Here is a 17,998-nt window from a genome sequence, read left to right on the forward strand (position 1 = left end):
CTGATTGATGATTCTCTCTCATTGATGTTTCTAACTCTCTATCCCTCTCTCTTCCTCTCTGTGAAAAATCAATAAAATATATATTAAAAAAAAAAAAATAAAGTTATGGAGCCAGAATTCCGTCCCTACCTCCCAACAGCTGTGGGATCTTATGCAAGCCTCACCTTCCTGAGCCTTGAACTCTTTATCTGCAAAATGGGGACAATTCCTACTTCACGGGAATGGGTCCAGATCTGTGTGGATTGTAAATAGAGTCGGCTGCTCTCCTCCTGCTTGCCTGCGTGGGAGTTACTGAGGCTCCTCGCTTCGCTCCCAAATCGCGTACCCTCGTGGGGTGCGATGCACTAGAAGAGGCACCCCCCCAAACACACACACACACACACACACACACACACACACCCGTAGCCTGGGCTATTCAGGAGAAGTACACGCACCCACTCTTTTCCGCAGGGCTGGGGGGGGGGGGGGCACGTCTTCACGCTGGGCCCACGGCCGTAGCCTAAGGAAGGGGGTTCAGGGCTTCCAGGAGAGTCCCTACAGCTCTCCCGCCTCCCGCCCGGCCGAAGCCCGCTTCTGGGACAGCCTCTCTGCACCCCTCTCCCCAACCCTGCAGGCCCCAACCCCCCCAAACAGCAACCGGCTGGCTCTCTTCTCCGCCCTCCTCTTGGCCAGGCCCCCGTCCCAGCCCGGAGCACCCCAGGAAGTGGCGGCGCCTCTCGCGGGCGGGTCGGAGGAGGAGGAGGAGGAGGAGGAGGAGGAGGAGGAGGAGGAGGCGCGGCTGCCTCGCGAGTGACCAGGTCCCGCCGCCGCCGAGCTCGGGAGGCCGCGCTCGGGGCTGTCATCGGCGTCCCCAGCCGAACCCGGGCAGCACCCCGCCCGGGGCACCTTGGGGCGCCTCGGGGCTGCCTGCCGCCCCTCTCAACAGCCCCGCCCCCCGCAGCCCCCCTTCCCCGGCCCCGCCCCCGGCCCGGCCCCGCCCCCCGCGCCCCAGAGACCCCGCCCCGCGCTCCCCCCGAACCCTCCGCCCGGCCCCGCCCCCGGCGGCCCCGCCCCGCCCGCGCCCGCGCCCCGGGTGCCCTGCTCCGCGCTCGGCGGCCGGGCGGGCGGCGCGCGTCTCGGCGGCGGTCGCTGTGCTCCGGCGCTCGCTCCCGCCTCCCGCCCCTCCCCCAGCCCCGCGGTCCGGCCGCGCCTGGCCGGGGGCCCGCGGGCGGGCCGCCCCGTACCCGCCGGAGCCCACCCGCCTCTTAAAGCGGCGGCGGCGGCAAGATGAGGTTCCGGGAGCCGCTCCTGGGCGGCAGCGCCGCGATGCCCGGCGCGTCCCTGCAGCGGGCCTGCCGCCTGCTCGTGGCCGTCTGCGCGCTGCACCTCGGCGTCACCCTCGTCTACTACCTGAGCGGCCGCGACCTCAGCCGCCTGCCCTACCTGGTCGGGGTGCCCCCGCCGCTGCAAGCCGCCGCCGGGCAGCCCTCGCCCGCGGACGCCACGGCCCGGCCGCCCCGGGGCAGCGATCCCGGCCCGGACGCGGCTGCCCTCCCCGGCCTCGCGAGCAACTTGACTGCGGCCCCGGGGTCCCTCGTCCCCGCCCTGCCGCTACCCGCCTGCCCCGAGGAGTCCCCGCTGCTCGGTAAGGACTCGGGGGGGGGGGGGCGCGCCACTCCGAGGACTGGGACTCCCCCGGATTTCCCCGACCGGTCCCCCCACTCCCACCCCCGCCCCCGGTCCCGGACGTGTGCCCACGCCCTCCTCCGGGACAGACAGCTACCTATTCCGGATCAGCCCTAATCTCCCAAGAGGTTCCGGGCTGGAGGGGGGTGGGTGAGAGGTTGGGAGGGGAGTCCCTTTGGGGTTCGTGGTGGTGGAAGCCGGGCCGGGTGCTGGAAGGGGAAGCCGCAGAACCAGAGAGAGGGCCTTGGAGAGGTCCCTGCTCCGGCCCTAAGCCTCGAGACGTTTTGGGTTTTGAGTGCTTAGGGCTCGGAACAGCCTTCAAGGCAGCTCAGAGGAACCCCTCTCTGGTTTGGCGGGCAGGGAGCGGACCTCCCAGTTCAACTTGGCTTCCTTCCTCAGAACCACTCTCAGCTGAGTGGGTTAACCCCTTTTCCTGACTTTCCCCTAAACTTCTGGTTCCTCGCCAGTCTAATGGGGGATAAATAAATGGTACCTGTTTCCGGAAGTCGTTTTGGAAGATTATAAGCTAAAGCAGTGTACACAAAGGTTTGTGTTAATGAGGGTAAACCCTCCGTAAATTGTCCCCGCTGTGCTCAGGATCCTTCTCCCCTGCTTCTTGCCCTTATAGGTTCCCCAAACCTCCATGAGGTGTAGGTCCTTCCAGGGGCCGCGGGTGGTGTTTGTGGGAACGGACGTGTGAGCCCCGGAGGCTGGAGGGCTGATACCTAACCGGTTAGCACCGAGTCGTCCCTTTCCGGGAGCAGCCTGGAGTGATCGTGCCTAGAGGATGGGAACCTGAATCATACCAGCCTCCCTTTCAATGAGACTGGGAGCTTGGGTGGGTGGGATCGAATTCCCTGTGTGGGAACTTCTCTCTCTGACCTGTATCCACAGGCAGCCCAGCCCAGCGCGGCCACAGGTTTGCTTCCAAGATTACCAGACAGGTGGCTGCTCATTTCTGATGCCAGGGCCGAGAGAAGGCTGTGCCCGGTGAGGGGCCCTGGCAAGCAGGCAGGCACCCTGCCAGTAGGAACTCTTACACTTTTCCGCAGAATCCTGGCAGCGCAGGCCTCTTACTTGCTCTTGCTCAATTTCTCCAATAATTACTTCAACATTTTTTATATCCAGTTTGGGAGGAAGCTCTCGCAATTGGTCAGACATGAACGGCGGCCATGGGGCGGGGGGGGGGGGGGGGGGGGCGGCTTTCCTTAAAGCAGAACACGGGATTCTTTGGGACTGGATGATGCTCTCTGGGAAGCAGAAGGGTCCCATAGAATGAGGTCGAATCTTCGCCCACCGCCAAGTGCATGAGATGCGGTTCCTCCGAGTCTCTCATGTGTGAGAGGAGGTTGTCTGTGATGAACTCACTGGGTTATTTTTAGAACGAAACCAGATTGTGTATGTTAAGTACGTGACAACGTGGACTTGGGACTTTAAGTTTTATTTCTCAGGCTCTCGTGGAGAGTTTGAGGAGAGAAGGAAGAGTGAGTTAGTTCCCTTCCTTACTCCAGAGAGGCCAGTGTCCCCCATCCTGGCACTGCCGCTCGGTCCTTTTGTGTTTGTAATAGTTGCCTGGACTTCTCAGCAGAAGGAAAGAGAAATTAATTAGCAAATGAAAGTGCCCCAAAGTTCATCTGATTGATGTTTGAAGTGCAGGGCCTTCCGGATGAATCAGGAGAGGCTGTGGTAGCTAGCTCACTGAGCTTTGTTTTATAACAGCGTTGTTCCTAGTAATGGGTGAGGAGTTATTGGCCTCTCTGAGTCAACTCCGAATTGGTGGCTGGAAGGGACTTTCTGAGAGAGAAGCTTCTGGAGGGCAAGGAGAGAGAGGCCCTGGGTGTTCTCCAGCTTGTCTGGGTCTATGTGACAGCATGGGACCCTGGTATTTAGGCGGCTGGTGGAGGCAGCCCCGGAAAGTGGGGGTGAAGGGTTTTTTCTCCGTTTTAATTGAGCCCTTATGTTTGAGTGGTTGGGTGCAGCTCTCCGAGGGGAAGTTCCTGGCCGGGAGGGAGCCTTAAGAGAGCTGCAAGTCTTCCTGGGAGTGAGTGGTCTTTGTGTGTGTGTGTGTGTGTGTGTGTGTGTGTGTTGGCGGGTGGGATGGCCCATCTGTTCAGCTGGGCAGGTGTCTGCCAAAGCCCTTGTGGCGTGGTTTTGAGGTTGGTGGGAGAAAGCATCCCTGGGGTTGAGAGCTGTGGCCTTTTCACTACTTGCAGTTCCTTTCTACAACGTGGCTCTACTTTCTGGTTTCCAGGGGTCTGGAGCAGATGCTTCGATCCTTCCCGGCTGGTAGGTGGTGGGTAACCGCCGCCGCCATGCCCTGTTCCATCGGGGAGCCATGCTGGGCTGTCGATGGGTCACTGTGAGATCCGTTGTGGGCTTGTCAGCACTTTGAGATTGACTTCAGATCGACTTGGTTTGAATCCCGTCTCTGTCTACACTGCCTGTGTAATGTAGGGTAGGAGGATAGTAGTTGGAGCCATAGCAGGCCCTGCCTCTGGCATCCCACGAGCTAGCGTGAGGGTCCTGAGTTCTCCCAGGGTGCTCTGGCCTGTGGGTCGTGTCCTCCCGCCCACCCGGGGGCGGAGCGGCACTCACTCCGCTGACGTGGTGGTGGTGAGACCCCTTTCCTGGCTGCCAGGGTGTTTGCCTTCAACACACTCAGCCTGGGAGGGGCGGTGACCTGCATTGTTATCTCTGCTCAGGCTTGGCGGCTGCTCAATGTGGCGCTGGCACTGCCATCCCAGAGAGGGGCTGGGTAGGGAGGGGGCAGAGCCTCAGGTTGGACTGGTTAGGGGAGGTAGGGCAGCCCTGAGGACCCCCCTGGGGCCTGGGACTTTTGGCACAGTCCCCTCGAGGGTACTTGGGGGCAGTGGGTGGTGGTGGGTATGAGACTGCTTTTAAACACAGAGGCCCCTCTTGCCCAGCTGTGCCATGAGGGAGGCTCTGACCTACAGGTGGGCACCAGAAAGCCATGGGCACCTGGGCCGGCAAACAGCAGCCGCAGGTGGCCAGGACTCTGGGAGCCCCTTGTTCATAAGCCAGTTTCCCTGGCTTTTGTGGGGGCTGCCAGCCGGGCCTCTGCCTCAGTTTGTGCCCATGGGAAGACGAAGCATTTACAGAGCTCTCAGGTGTTTCTCTACCAGCGTGCCCTCCCCGCCCCCGCCTCCCCCTCCATATGCACACGTGTGGACACAAGCCCAGGACAGTGTGTACTTTGAGGACATCTGTCTTGGCCTCTGCTCGGGCAGGGGCTCTCTCGCCACAGTCTTGGGATTGAGTCTTGGGACCTCATCACCTTCCAGTTTGGGGTGGAGCCTCATCCTAAGGGTTCGGGGAGGCACCAGGAGCCTCCCTCGTGTCCAGATCTTTAAGTTTTGGGAGGTTATGTAACGGGTTTTGTAAGCCAGTATTGTCCTGTTGCTTTTCTGGGGAAAATATTTATTGACGTACACACAGACATGCCTTCTAGTCCAACAGGCTGTGATTGAGAAATACCCTCCATGGCTGTCTGGCTTCCTGGTGGGGGCAGGAGTGATTCCCGCCTGCTGTGTTTCTTCCCAGACTCCGAGCAAATGCGGGAGCCTTCGCCTGACGAACCAGGTGGAAACTCCTTGGGGCACGGGGATCAAGAGCCAAATGTGGGATTGGACTCGAACTGCCCCCTTCCTGGGACTCTCTAGTCCCCAGGTTCCCAGCCCTCATTGTGCTAGAGGGGAGTGGCTTGCCCAGGCTGGAACCCAGACTCCTGGCTTCCCTGCCCAATGCTCTTTTCTTTCTCTTAATTTATTTTTTATTTTGGGAGTGTGGGGTGTATTTATTAAAGCTGGGGACAGTGAAACAAAGCGGGGGGGAGGCTTAAGGTAGAAGAAGCAAGAGGAGAGAAAGCCTAGGTGGCCCTCTGCTTTGGCTCTCCAGAAACATGCTAACGAAATGTGCCGCGCTGGGCTGCCGTTAGCTCACTGAAACGTCAGGGGGAAGGGGGTCTGGGAGACGGATTCGTGAGGTAAGCCTGGGATGAGCGGCTGCTCCCCAGAGCTCTCGGTTGGACCCTTAAGAGTTTAGGAGAGACAGTAAATACGCACGCCTGAGAGGGAAGGAGGGCGAGGGCGTGCTCCCGAGAGAGCCTGCCCCTGCTCAGTAGGTACCCAGTGCAGAGGCCCAGGGCAGCCTGAGGTGGCAGAGACCCTGGGAAGATCTTGTGAGGTGTGTGTTTGGGTCCCTTGGTGAGGTTTTACATGATGGCAACTTGCCTGGCTGAAGCATCTGGTAACTTCATTCATTACATTCCAGCAATATGCCCGTCCTGTGCTGGGCGCCAAAGCTAGGAGGAGGAAGATGCAGTCTTTAGGAACTCACAGTTTAGGCAGAGGAGGCACAGTTAGACTGACACATTGAAGGAAGTGTGTGTGTGTGTGTGTGTGTGTGTGTGTGTGTGTGTGTTTAGTCTCTCCCTTGCCTTAGCCACCCTTCCTTTCCTTCTTCCTTATTTCAGACATCCAGAGTTGCAGTCAAAGTTCTTCAGTCCTGGTTTTATTTGATTGTGTGGGAAAAAAAATGTCCCTCTGATTTCTGAGGCCTCGTCATAGCTCTGCTGGGTAATCTTTAACTCGCTGCTTTTTATAATGGCTGTGATGAGACATTAGCTTAGCCATATGGCTGGGTGTTATGGTAACAAGCAGGGTAGGGATTCCCAGCCTGGGGATTTGCTAATTTATGGGTTGTGAATGGCCAGACAGCTAATGCCAAGGCAGCCCCAGCCCTTCCGTTGGATTCCGCCCTAGGGGCCTGCCAGGCTTTGGGGGCTCCTCAGCTGTGTTCTGGGGGTGTGTGGGCTGAGCCCCGTCATCCTGGCCAAGTCAAACCTGGTGATTTCTCCAGCCGCTTACCCAGAGCCACCTGCCCGTTGTTCTCTGCCTGTTGGCAAGAAGCAGAGACTGGAATGCTGCTTGAATCCACATCCACCTGGATAGTTTTTCTTATCCTGTTAAGCGCCCATACAGCTGTCTTGGGACAAACGGTCCACCCTCTCTGCCTAAATCCCTGGAGGCCTGGCACTGTGGCTATTTTCCACTCGGCTCTGGCGCTGCCCAGTGTGGTCTCGGGACAGTGAGGTCACGGTGAAGCCTTGCCCGCCAGACCCTGGCTCCTGCGGGATGGGATTCTGGGGCCCCTACAGGGCCCCTCCTGCCCCTTCACTTGCTGGGGGGTCCTGGGAGCCAGACTGCGGCTGTGCTTGTCGAGGCCTCCGTTGTGGGGGCCCACGCACGCACGTCACCAGCCCGGGGAGAGATCTCGAACCCTGTTCTAAAGGGCAGAGCTGTTCGGGCTGGCGGGTGGTGGTGGCTGGGGGTCGGGGACAGGGCCCGGCAGGGAGCGGGTTCTGGGTGGACGTGGCCTAACGGGATTTGTCCTTAGAAGGCAGAAGGGCTGACTCACGCCCTCCGCGTTTCAGGTTCTGCTTTCCAGCCCGGCCCCAGCCGGCTCCCTTCCCGCACTAACTAACGAAGGCCAGTGGCTACATAATTGGCTCTTGCTGAGTTGTCTGGCAGTGATTTTAATCTCGGGCCTGGGTGTGTGAGGTAGCTGCTTCTCTGTCCCCAGCTGCCTCTCCCAAGCCCTTCAGCAGGCCCGGAGAGAGGAGGAGGAGGAGGATTTGCCTCACTGGGAGGCTAGGGCTGTCGTTCTTGGCTTGTTCCTGTTTTTGGTTTATTTATTTATTTATTTATTTATTTATTTATTTAGTGTGCGTGTGTCTGTGTTTTGTTTTTGTTTTTGTTCTTCTTTAGGAGCCAATAATCTCTTTGTGTGAGATTTTACACAAAAAGCTCATTACTTTTTCTATAAAAGGTCATACAGGCTCATTGAAAATAATTGGAAAAGTTAGAAGGTGAAAAAAGCACACCTGTATTCCTGTCACCCAGACAAAACACGTTGGCATGTTTTCTGCTAGTCTTTTTTCCTTGTAGATAGAGATAGCTTGTTGTGCCTAGTATTTTTCATTGAAGATCCCATCACAAGCTTGGTTCTCCACCTTTAAAAGTCACAAAGGAGGCTGTATATATTATTCTGTCAGCTGAATATGTATAACTTTCATCATTCAGCAGCTGTTGAACACACTCACACACAGTTTTGAGGTTCTTTTTTTTTGTGGTCTTGTGAGGCTTGTGCATAAAACTTTATGTACTTTTTGGATTGTTTCCATAGTAGAGTTTTCTTAAAAAAAAAAAAGAAAAAAAAAGAAAAAGAAATAAAGGAGTGGGTGCTTTTTGAGTAGGGCTAGGTTTTCAAGCCAGTTTTACTAAAGGATAGGCCCAACGAAAATCACGTGTTTGCTTATTGCAGGCAGATGAGTGTTGTCTATTGCAGCATGAAGGATGTGTCTAGAATTCTGATAAAAAAGGAAACTAGGTGCAGGAAGTGCTTGCGTCAGGGGAAAGGGCCAGGTTGCAGGCCAGGCAGGCTCTTGGGATAAAGCTGAGCAGAAGTCTGCTGGCAGTAGAAGTGGGGGATGAGGGTGCGGGGAGACGCCGGGTTGATGCCCCATGAGTCAGCTTTCTAAGTAACTTTTCCATTTGTCTCCTTGGCTAGGCTAGGCTTATGTGGACTGGGGCACTGGGGCTGTGGTGCTGGGTAAACAACCAGCTAGCTAACCCTGTGCTGCTGGCATGGCCGACTTGACTATGTCCACCAAAGGTGTGGGAACAAGCTAACAAATCAGACTCTGAAACACACAGCCAGCTCTCCCTCCTCCAGGAGGTCTGAGATCTGGGGAGGGGTCATGAAGTAGGTTTCCAGGAATTCCTCTCTCTCTCTCCTTTTTTTTTTTTTTTTTTTTTTTTTTTTGTGGGGGAGAAAAGCCTCAGAGGCCAGGAGAGTCTGGCATGAAGTAGGTGCTTGTTCGGGTGGGTTAGAGCAGTTCAGGTCAGTGTACCAGGCTCTTCCCCAGGTGTCTATTTTGAGGTTATTCTACTTGGAGCGTCTTCACTGGAGCTCAATTCTTCTCTTCTGAGGGACACTTTGGGTTTGGGAATCTGCCAAGGGTCATTTGGCACAGAGCCTGGGCACCAGGGGGAGGCGGCAGCGAGGGAAGGGCCAGGATTATGTCATACCAGCATGACCTGTACTGTATGAGATCAGGCTGCTTCCTGCCCCACCACTCGGGCCATGGGGAGGGGCCCTGGCAGGGGGTTCAGCCATTGCCTGGCTCTGTGACAGGGCATATTCTAAAAATGCCTTAACATTTTTCTTTATTTCTTCCTGTTTTGCATAACGTCCTTGTGCCGTTGACATCCTGAAACTGCAGAGCCGTTTGTTGGCGTTCTAGGCGCCGCCAACTTAAAAAAACAGGAAAGGACTCCGAGGCCAAGATGCACTAAGGAAACTGGTATTTGCATTGTAGGAGGTCTTAGGTAGTTCCCGGCATTCAAACAAGCTTTTCAGGCAGCTTGGGGAGGGTCTCCGCCTGCCCAGTAGGTAGATTTGAGTCCTCATCCCCAAATTAAGAGGGGCCCCAAGGAAGAGGATGAGTGGGGACTCGGCCAGCAAACTTGTATCGGTAAATATACTATGGGAAGCCTGGGAGTTGGATGTAAACAGGAGCTGACCCCCATTCTTGGGGATCCCCTCAGCCATGGACAGACTCTGGCAATCCCGTGGTTAGAGAGAGGAGAGGAGGCGTGGTGCCCCCAGGGCCGGAGCCAAAATGCAGGGCCCTCTCCCTGCCTCAGGCCGTTTGAACAGCCTACCCGGCTGGGAGGGGCTAACACTGCCACTGCCTGTCATTTCCTGGAGCTGCTGCACTTGAGAGGAACGTCACAGCTGAAGCCCCGCTGTTGGGTCCAGCCACCAGCTGGGTAGAAGAAGACAGGAAGTAGAGGCAGAGTGAACAAAACATGATAAGAGTTGAGAGCTGGTGTAGTTGGGACCATGCTGGGCAAGGGAAGGCTGAGGATAATAGCTCAGACTGAGGGACCGAAGGGAGGAAGGTGCCAGGAGGGGGAGGTCCAGAAGGAGGGGTTTCGTGGTCCGCAGAGGGTAGGAGCAAGCTTTGGGAGCCCCTGGAGTGAGGATTCTGAGTTCTGGTTCTTGTAACTTGTTAAGTCGTTTTGGGCAAGTCCCAGTTTCTCTTCCTCCTCGGGTCCGGGTTGGTGAGGGGAGGGATCCTGGTTATATCTGCAGCACGAAAGGCTTCTGGCACCCACTCTGCCCATTTCAAGAGCTCTTGTAGTGAGGCTTCTGGTGAGGATTTTGCCAGCCCTGACCAACAGGCATCAAGATTTTAGTTGACGGATGACTTCTGAAATGCCGTGAGGAATGTTTCCTCCCGTCACTCTGGCTAGCCATGTGATGCGGGAAAGATAACTGTCCGCCCTGCTCTCACCTGTATTTGTGAAGTGTAGGCAGTAGGCATAAAAGGGCCTGAAACAGTGCCTAACAGGCTAGCTCTGAATCTATGTTATCTATTATTGGTAGTACCAATAATTCTTTTTTTTTTTTCTTTTTTAAATATATATTTTATTGATTTTTTACAGAGAGGAAGGGAGAGAGATAGAGAGCCAGAAACGTCGATGAGAGAGAAACATCGACCAGCCGCCTCCTGCAACACCGCCTACTGGGAGTGTGCCCGCAGCCAACGTACATGCCCTTGACCGGAATCGAACCCGGGACCCCTCAGTCCGCAGACCGACGCTCCATCCACTGAGCCAAACCGGTTTCGGCCGATAATTCTTATTTGTGAAGATTTGGGAGTTTGCTTTGTAGGATTTCTTCCCCCTTTTTTTTTTTTTTTTTTTTTAATTGAAACTGTCATATTAAATGTTTAAAAACATAATTCTTCTATCGACTGTTGTAACAAAACATGTGCTAACACTGTAGCAAAACTCAATTTCCCTTCCAAATGTATGCCTGCTATACTCTGTGGCAATTGTAGTGTGAAGCTATTTCGAATTCTGTTTTCATTCAGCTGTTACGTTGTTTATCATTATCCTAATTCTCTTATATAGCAACTCTCTAATATTCTTACAGATATCCTCTTAGCATCCGACATTCCAGATTTCACCCTCATAGGTAATCTTGAACATTTTTGCTGTGTGCCGCTCATTGCTTCAGTTGAATTATTTCCTTGGGATAAATCGCTAGAGAGGAATTTCTAGGCCAGAGGATATTGCTACTTTGTTTTCCAGGCCCTAAATTTTAAATTCCTGAGCCAGGGATATTGGCTTTTAAGGAGTGTGGATTCCGGGAGTCAGGTCTGTCTGGAGTCTCACACTTACACTCCCAGCCCTTGGGCCTCGTGTATGTGTTAAGGTCCCTGGGTAAGGCCTTCGGACACTCTGGATTTGAAGCTTTTTCAAATTTAAGCCTTCGCCTCTGGTTCCTGCGGAGGTTTCTCAGTGTGCAAAAAGCCTTACTGGTGGCTCTTTCAATGCCTTTGCCAACTAGTTCATTTACATAAGACAAGAACTTTTCATTTTTTCCTTTGTTTATGGAGCCAAACCTATAGAATGAGGGCAGCCCCCTTTAAAAGTCTGACTTTAAAATGGTGTTGATCTAAAACTTTGCCGCTTGGTGGCTAGAAATACCACTACATTCAGCCATCCATAGAAACTATGTTAGGTCCTGATGGGCTAGCCAGGATGGCTGACTATTTAACCCAACCGGACGAACTCTGACCTGACAGCCCTGGTTTATGGAATCCAGAAAGGGGCCCAAGCAAAGAAAGATTTGGGGGTAGGAGAGTTAAACTGATCAATAGTCCCAAGGTCTGCAAATATGAATTGCCAGTTCTGTCCCTACAGCCACTCCGCATGCACATGCCCTTTTGTAGATAAAGGAACCTGCTGACTTGCATAAACGGTAGAATAACTTTAGAACTAGTGATTTTTGTTACAGGAGAGGACAGGAGCTTGTCTTCCCTGGTTGCTTGTGGGAGTGGGGCTCTTGGGGGGAACTGCTGGGATAAGCATTTCCAGAGGCTCCCGGTGGAGGATGTGATATGGCAGAGAGCTTTATGTCTGTGGAATTACACCCCTCGGTTTCCCAAGTCCCATTTCCTTTGGTCCAGCCATAGAAGAGTAGCCGGGGTTTCAGTAGAGCAAAAACCAGAGCCAGTGTCCAGAGCTTCCTTTCCATGTTGGAGCCAGGTCCAGTCCAGCGTCAGGCTAGCTCGTGTTTCCCCGCTGTGGTCCGCATGGCCGCGGGCCATATGGGTGAATGCAAGAGGAACGAGCGAGCACGCCCTAAGCAACCGGAGCCCCAAGAGAGTGAGATTCTTTGTTTAGGGGATTATGTATTCCCAAATGTTCTGTGCATCTGCTTTCCCTTTGTTGGACACCCCCTCCAGTGATCTGCAGGGACTGGCCTGGTATGCCTGGTGGAGCTGCCCAAATGACACGTCTGGCTTCCCTTTTGGCTCCTTTCCTTTTATGAATAACTAGCGAATTACAATGGTATCAATTTCAGTGGCCACAGGTTTACACATCCAGCAGGCAGGGTGGATTCAGCCTGGGACAGCTGCTCCCTTCGTCTTGTAGCCATTCCATATGCCCCCTCTTTTGCTGCATTCCACAGCAGTCAGCTGTGACTTGGTGACAGGTGCCTTCTGGGTCCATTCGGAATCAGGCCAGAGCTGCTGTCCAGCACATTGTTGCTGGGGGACCCAGGGCAAGACTACTTCCTGTGTAAAATGGGGAGATACTTCTTACTTCAGAGGGTTGATAAAGGATTGAATGAGAGGAGGTTTGTGGCAATACCAGTCCTCTGTATTTTTATCAGTGCCTAACCCACTCACCCAGAAGACATCCATTCAACACAGTGGGCTGCAGAGTATAATTCCTCCAAAAGCAGTTGTGTGTGTGTGTCTGTCTGTGTTTTGCCACCTGCCCTAGGGCAGAGTTAACAAGGAGAAGGAAAGGTGAGACTGTAGCCACAGGTTAGGGACAGGATTTAGCATGAAACCAGGGTTTAGTGGCGACTGGCCTGCCTTACACATGAACATACCTGCCCCAGGCCACAGGGAGAAGGCCTCCCGTTTTGTTGAACCCACGATGCTGGGAACTTGGAGTATGTGTTGCCATGGGTTCGTTGGGCCAGGATTCTGTGGTCACTTCCCTTCTCCGAGGGGGGTGGGGGGTGGGGGGGAGACGGACACACACACGTTGTTGGTGTGTCTTGGGGAGATACCATCACAGGTTACAGAGAGCTGAGTGGTAAGGGGGAGGAGCTGGAAGGAGCATTGGATATTTGGTGGAATCTCAGGAAGTGAGAAGGGATGTTAAAAAAAATGGAGGTTACGTATATGTAAATGGGCTTAAGCTGGGTGCCCAGTGGCCTGTGTGTGGTTAGAAAAACTTAGGCCTAGGCTAAGTAGGCAGCCTGTCTTTGCCTAGGACAGTGGTTCTCAACCTTTCTAATGCCACGACCCTTTAATACAGTTCCTCATGTTGTGGTGACCCCCAAGTATAAAATTATTTTCGTTGCTACTTTATAACTGTAATTTTGCTACTGTTATGAATCGTAATGTAAATAAATATCTGTGTTTTCTGATGGTCTTAGGCTCTACAGCAGCGATTCTCAACCTGCTAGCAGGGCTGCTTAAGACCATCGGAAAACACAGATATTTACATTACGATTCATCATAGATGCCAAAATCCTCAACAAAATTCTAGCAAATCGACTCCAGAAGAACATCACAAAGATCATACACCACGACCAAGTAGGATTTATTCCAGGAATGCAAGGATGGTACAATATCCGCAAAGCAATAAACGTGATACATCACATAAACAAATTGAAAGATAAAAATCATATAGTCATATCAATTGATGCAGAAAAAGCATTTGATAAAATCCAACACCCTTTCCTGATAAAAACTCTTAACAAGGTGGGAGTACAAGGATCATACCTCAACATAATAAAAGCTATATATGATAAACCCACAGCCAACATTATACTCAATGGGCAAAAACTAAAACTATTCCCTCTAAGAACAGGAACAAGACAGGGATGCCCACTCTCGCCACTCCTGTTTGACATAGTACTGGAAGTACTAGCCATTGCAATTAGACAAGAGGAGGAAATAAAAGGCATCCAAATTGGAAAAGAAGAAGTAAAGTTATCCTTATTTGCAGATGACATGATATTGTACATAAAAAACCCAAAAGACTCCATTAAAAAACTAATTGACTTAATAAATGAATTTGGCAATGTAGCAGGATACAAAATTAACACCAAGAAATCCAACAGTGAAACTACAGATACATTACGATTCATAACAGTAGCAAAATTATAGTTATGAAGTAGCAACGAAAATAATTTTTATAGTTGGGGGTCACCACAACATGAACTCTATTAAAGGGTTGCAGCATTAGAAAACTTGAGAACCACTGGCTTAGGAGCTGCTGTTGGCAGTCAGGATGGCAAGCCTTTCAATCCAGCTCTGGGGCCAACCTACAGAGTCATCTGAGAGAAATCTTCTCACTAAGGCCTCGGTTTATCCATCCATAAAATGAGATGAGGGGTTGGCTTGGATGCTCTCTGGAGTCCCTGTCTGCCTGGGAATTCTGATGTAGCCACGCACTCTACATGGCTTTGCTGCAGGACGGTAGAGTGCTGTCCTCCTTGAGGGCCGGCCCTGTAGAACTGGGGGTGATTCTCAATGGGGTCCTGGGAGCTAAGAGTGAGTCTTACTGGACAAATCCACACCCGCCTGATCCTCCAGCAATTTCAATGTCTAGGCATAAAATCAAAACTTGGGATGAATGAGTAAGTTGGTGGGTTTGAATGCCCAGTCAGTGGGAGCCACAGTGAGTCTAGGGCCCTAGGCTCCAGCACCCAGCAGTCACCATTCTCACCACAGAGGCTGCTAATGCAGCGCTGGCCAGGCAGGGAGAAGGTTCTTCCTACGTCATTCACTCTCACGGCGGCTCTTTTTCTTGCCTAATTGTCTTGGTTAGAACATTTAGCACAATGATGATAAGAGAGGACATACTTTTCTTGTTCTTGATCTTAGGGAGAAAACATTCTGTCTTTCTCTATTAAGTATAATGATAGCAGTGGGATTTTTCATAGCAGTGTGGGTACCCGATGTTCCTCTTTATCAGGCGAAGAAAGATTTTTGTTGAGTATTTTTTTTTTTTTTTTTTTTTTTTTTTATCATGAATAGGTGATGTGTTTTGTCAAAAGCTTTTCTGTGGGCTGACCACTGAACACACCAGCAGGGCTGATTGATTTAAAAAAAAAAAAAAGATGTAAGTTAATCTTGAATTCCTGGGATAAGTCCTAATTGGCATTGGTGTATAGTCCTTTTTATATGTTGGATTCAGTTAACTAGTTTGTTGTTGTTGTTGTTGTTGTTAAGGATTATTTATGAGATATTGCTCTGTTTGGCGCTTTTTTTTTTTTCAGCTTTATTGGGGTACAATTGACAGAAAAAATATCTGTAGTCTTCTTTCTCATGATGTCTCTATCTGATTTTGGTACTAAGGTAATACTGACGCCTAAATGAGGAGGGAAGTGTTCCCCCTTCATGTTTAGGGAGAGTTTGTGAAGATTTGTATTCTTTAACTGCCCAGTGGAATTCACCAGTGAGGCCATCTGGGCCTGGGCTTTTCTTTGTTGGAAGCTTTTTGATTATCAATTCAATTTTTTACTTGTTACAGGTCTATGCAGATTTTCTATTTATTCTTGAGAGTTAGTTTGGTAGTTTGTGTCTTTCTAAAAACTTGTCCACTTAACCTTAGTCGTTTAATTTGTTGGCATACATTTGTTGATAGTATTCCCTTAAATTCCTTTTTATTTCTATAAAGTTGGTAGGGATGTTCCCTCTTTCATTCCTGATTTTGGTAATTTGAGTCTTTTTTTTTTTTTTTTTTTTTATCCCCTTTCTGGTCAGACTATGCCACTTTTTTTTTTTTTTCTCCCAAAGAACCAACTTTTGGTTCATTGATTTCCCCCTCTTCCTTATTGTTCCTCCAGTCTCTTTTTTCATTAATTTCTGCTCTAATCTTTATTTTGTTCCTTCTGCTTGCTCTAGAGTTAGTTTGCTCTTTTTCCAGTGTTTCAAGGTGGAAGATTAGGTTATTGATTAGAAATCTGTAGATCATGCACTTGTACCAATTTGATAGGCACTGTCAAATTGCCCTCCAGTTTATGCTCATCAGCTGTGAATGACAAGTGCCTATTTCCCGCATCCATGCCGGCACTGGGTGTTATCAGTCTTTTTACGTTTGTCAATATGATGATCAAATATGGTATCTTGTTTGAGTTTGTTTCTCTAATTAGTGGTGATGTTGAGCAAACTGTCATGTGTTTGTTGGCTATTTATATTTCTTCTGTAAATTACTTGTTTATATTTATATTTATTTTTCTATTTAAAAATATGTTTGCAGGAGCTTTTAATACTATGGATATTATTCCTTTAATATATATTGTTTGCAAATATGGTCTCTACATCTGTCACCTGTTCTTTTTGTTTGTTTGTTTTATCTTAACCTGAGGATATTTTTATTAATTTTAGAAAGAGAGGAAAGGGTAAAGAGGATGGGGAGGGAGGGAGAGAAACATTGATGTGAGAGAAACATTAATCAGTTGACTCCCTTATGTACCCCTGACAAAGAATCGAACCCACAATTTGTTTGATGTATAGGATGACATTCAACCAACTGAGCCACCCAGCCAGGCACCTGTCTTTTTTACTTTATCTCTGGTAGCTTTGATCATACAGCCAAGTTTTAAATTTTTATGTATTTAAGTTTGTGTTTTCCTATATTACTTTAGCCTCCCCCGCAACTTAGGAAGGTCTATATAATTCTCAGACTGTAAAATTTTTCTTTTGTAGTCTTTTCTAAACTGGTTCTTTAACATCTTAGTACTTGTCTCTGACAGTAAAAGACTAGCAGAATTGCTGTTCAACCCTTACGTTTTGCAGGAAGGTTATGTCATGCCCACCAAAACATTTGAGGTCCCAGGCCCTTCTTCCAAGTCTGTCCCTGTTGCTAGTGTTCAGAGGAGAAAAGTGGAATTTTAGTCTCTTGTAATAACCCTGCAGGCTTTGAAGTTCGAGGGAGTCAGTAAGAAGGCAGAGTAATATTTATTGATATCTATTAGTGTCAAGTACTGTGATAAATATTTGTATGTGTTATCTCACATACCACCTGAAAAGGGCACATTGTTTTATACCTACTCCTTAGAGAAGGAAATTGGAGAGAGCTGGCTACATTTAAAGTGGTCCTGCTACCCCAGAGGTATTGCCAGGAGTGCATGGCTGGCAGACTGCCCGGATGGCCCAAAGCCTGGTTCTAGATGTAGAGAGAAGAGGATGTACTTGTCACCGGCATTACTGGTCCAGAAATCCGGTCAGGGCTCCAGAATATCGGAGGAGCAACTTAGTAATAAAACTCCCAAGAGGCTCATTTACCTGCTGGGATGCTAAACTTCTGATTTACTGGGAAGATGAGAACTGTTGTCATCTGCCTTAGAGTTCTCTGGCTGCAGGCAGCACTGGGAGGGAAGGCAGTTAGTCCACAGCTAGTGAGTCAGACGTCAGAGCACCTGAGTACTCTAACGGGGGGGTGGTGTCAGGCTGATGAATCTGACCCCACAGGATTGCAGACCTGCTCAGTGCTGGAAAGATACATCCGGCTCCATCCTCCGCCGCTCCCCTGTTTATTCCCTTCGCTACTTTCTTCCTGCTTTCCTTTCTCTCCACCCAGCCATCAAACGATTTCACGCCCGTTATTATCACGGACTCCCTTTTATCCTCATTCCCACTTCCATTTCTCCACCCCACCTCCGGCCATTCTAATGTGCGTAATGTGTGACTATTTTTGTTCTTGCCAAATGGGAAGCTGCTGTTTTACATATACCGTATTCATTTTTAAATATATATTTTTATTGATTTCAGAGAGGAAGGGAGAGGGAGAGTGATAGAAGCATCAACGATGAGAGAGAATCATTAATCAGCTGCCTCCTGCATTGTCCCCTCCTGGGGATCGAGCCCGAAACCCAGGCATATGCCCTGACGGGGAATCGAACCGTGACCTCCTGGTTCATAGGTTGAAGCTCAACCCCTGAGCCACGCCGGCCAGGCTATATTCATTTTATAATTTTATTTTTTAGATGAGCATATAGTAACAATTTTTTTTGGTGTATAGGTCTTTGTAACACAAGTATATATTTGTATGGCCACCACCTCAATCAGGATACAGAACTTCTCTATCACTGCCATAACCCCCCATAGAGTCCCATTCTTCGCCAGCCCTTCCCCCTGGCAACTCCTGATCTGTTCTCCAGTACTGTCTTGTCTTTTTGAGAATGTCATATAAACAGGTCCTAC

At 50.6% G+C, this 17,998-nt stretch overlaps 1 protein-coding gene across 1 annotated transcript in view; it reads left to right on the forward strand.

The window, feature by feature from the left end:
* Positions 1-1,080: 1,080 nt before the first annotated feature.
* The window catches only part of B4GALT1 (beta-1,4-galactosyltransferase 1), a 47,558-nt gene continuing 30,640 nt past the window's right edge, over positions 1,081-17,998 (forward strand). The window contains exon 1 of the mRNA XM_084898001.1: positions 1,081-1,624. Coding sequence (XP_084754127.1) covers positions 1,267-1,624 — 358 coding nt within the window. The 5' untranslated portion in view covers positions 1,081-1,266. The remainder of the gene's footprint in view (positions 1,625-17,998) is intronic.

Source organism: Pipistrellus hanaki (genome assembly GCF_964339955.1).
Source record: "Pipistrellus hanaki genome assembly, chromosome: 11".
Classification (NCBI taxonomy): Eukaryota; Metazoa; Chordata; class Mammalia; order Chiroptera; family Vespertilionidae; genus Pipistrellus; species Pipistrellus hanaki.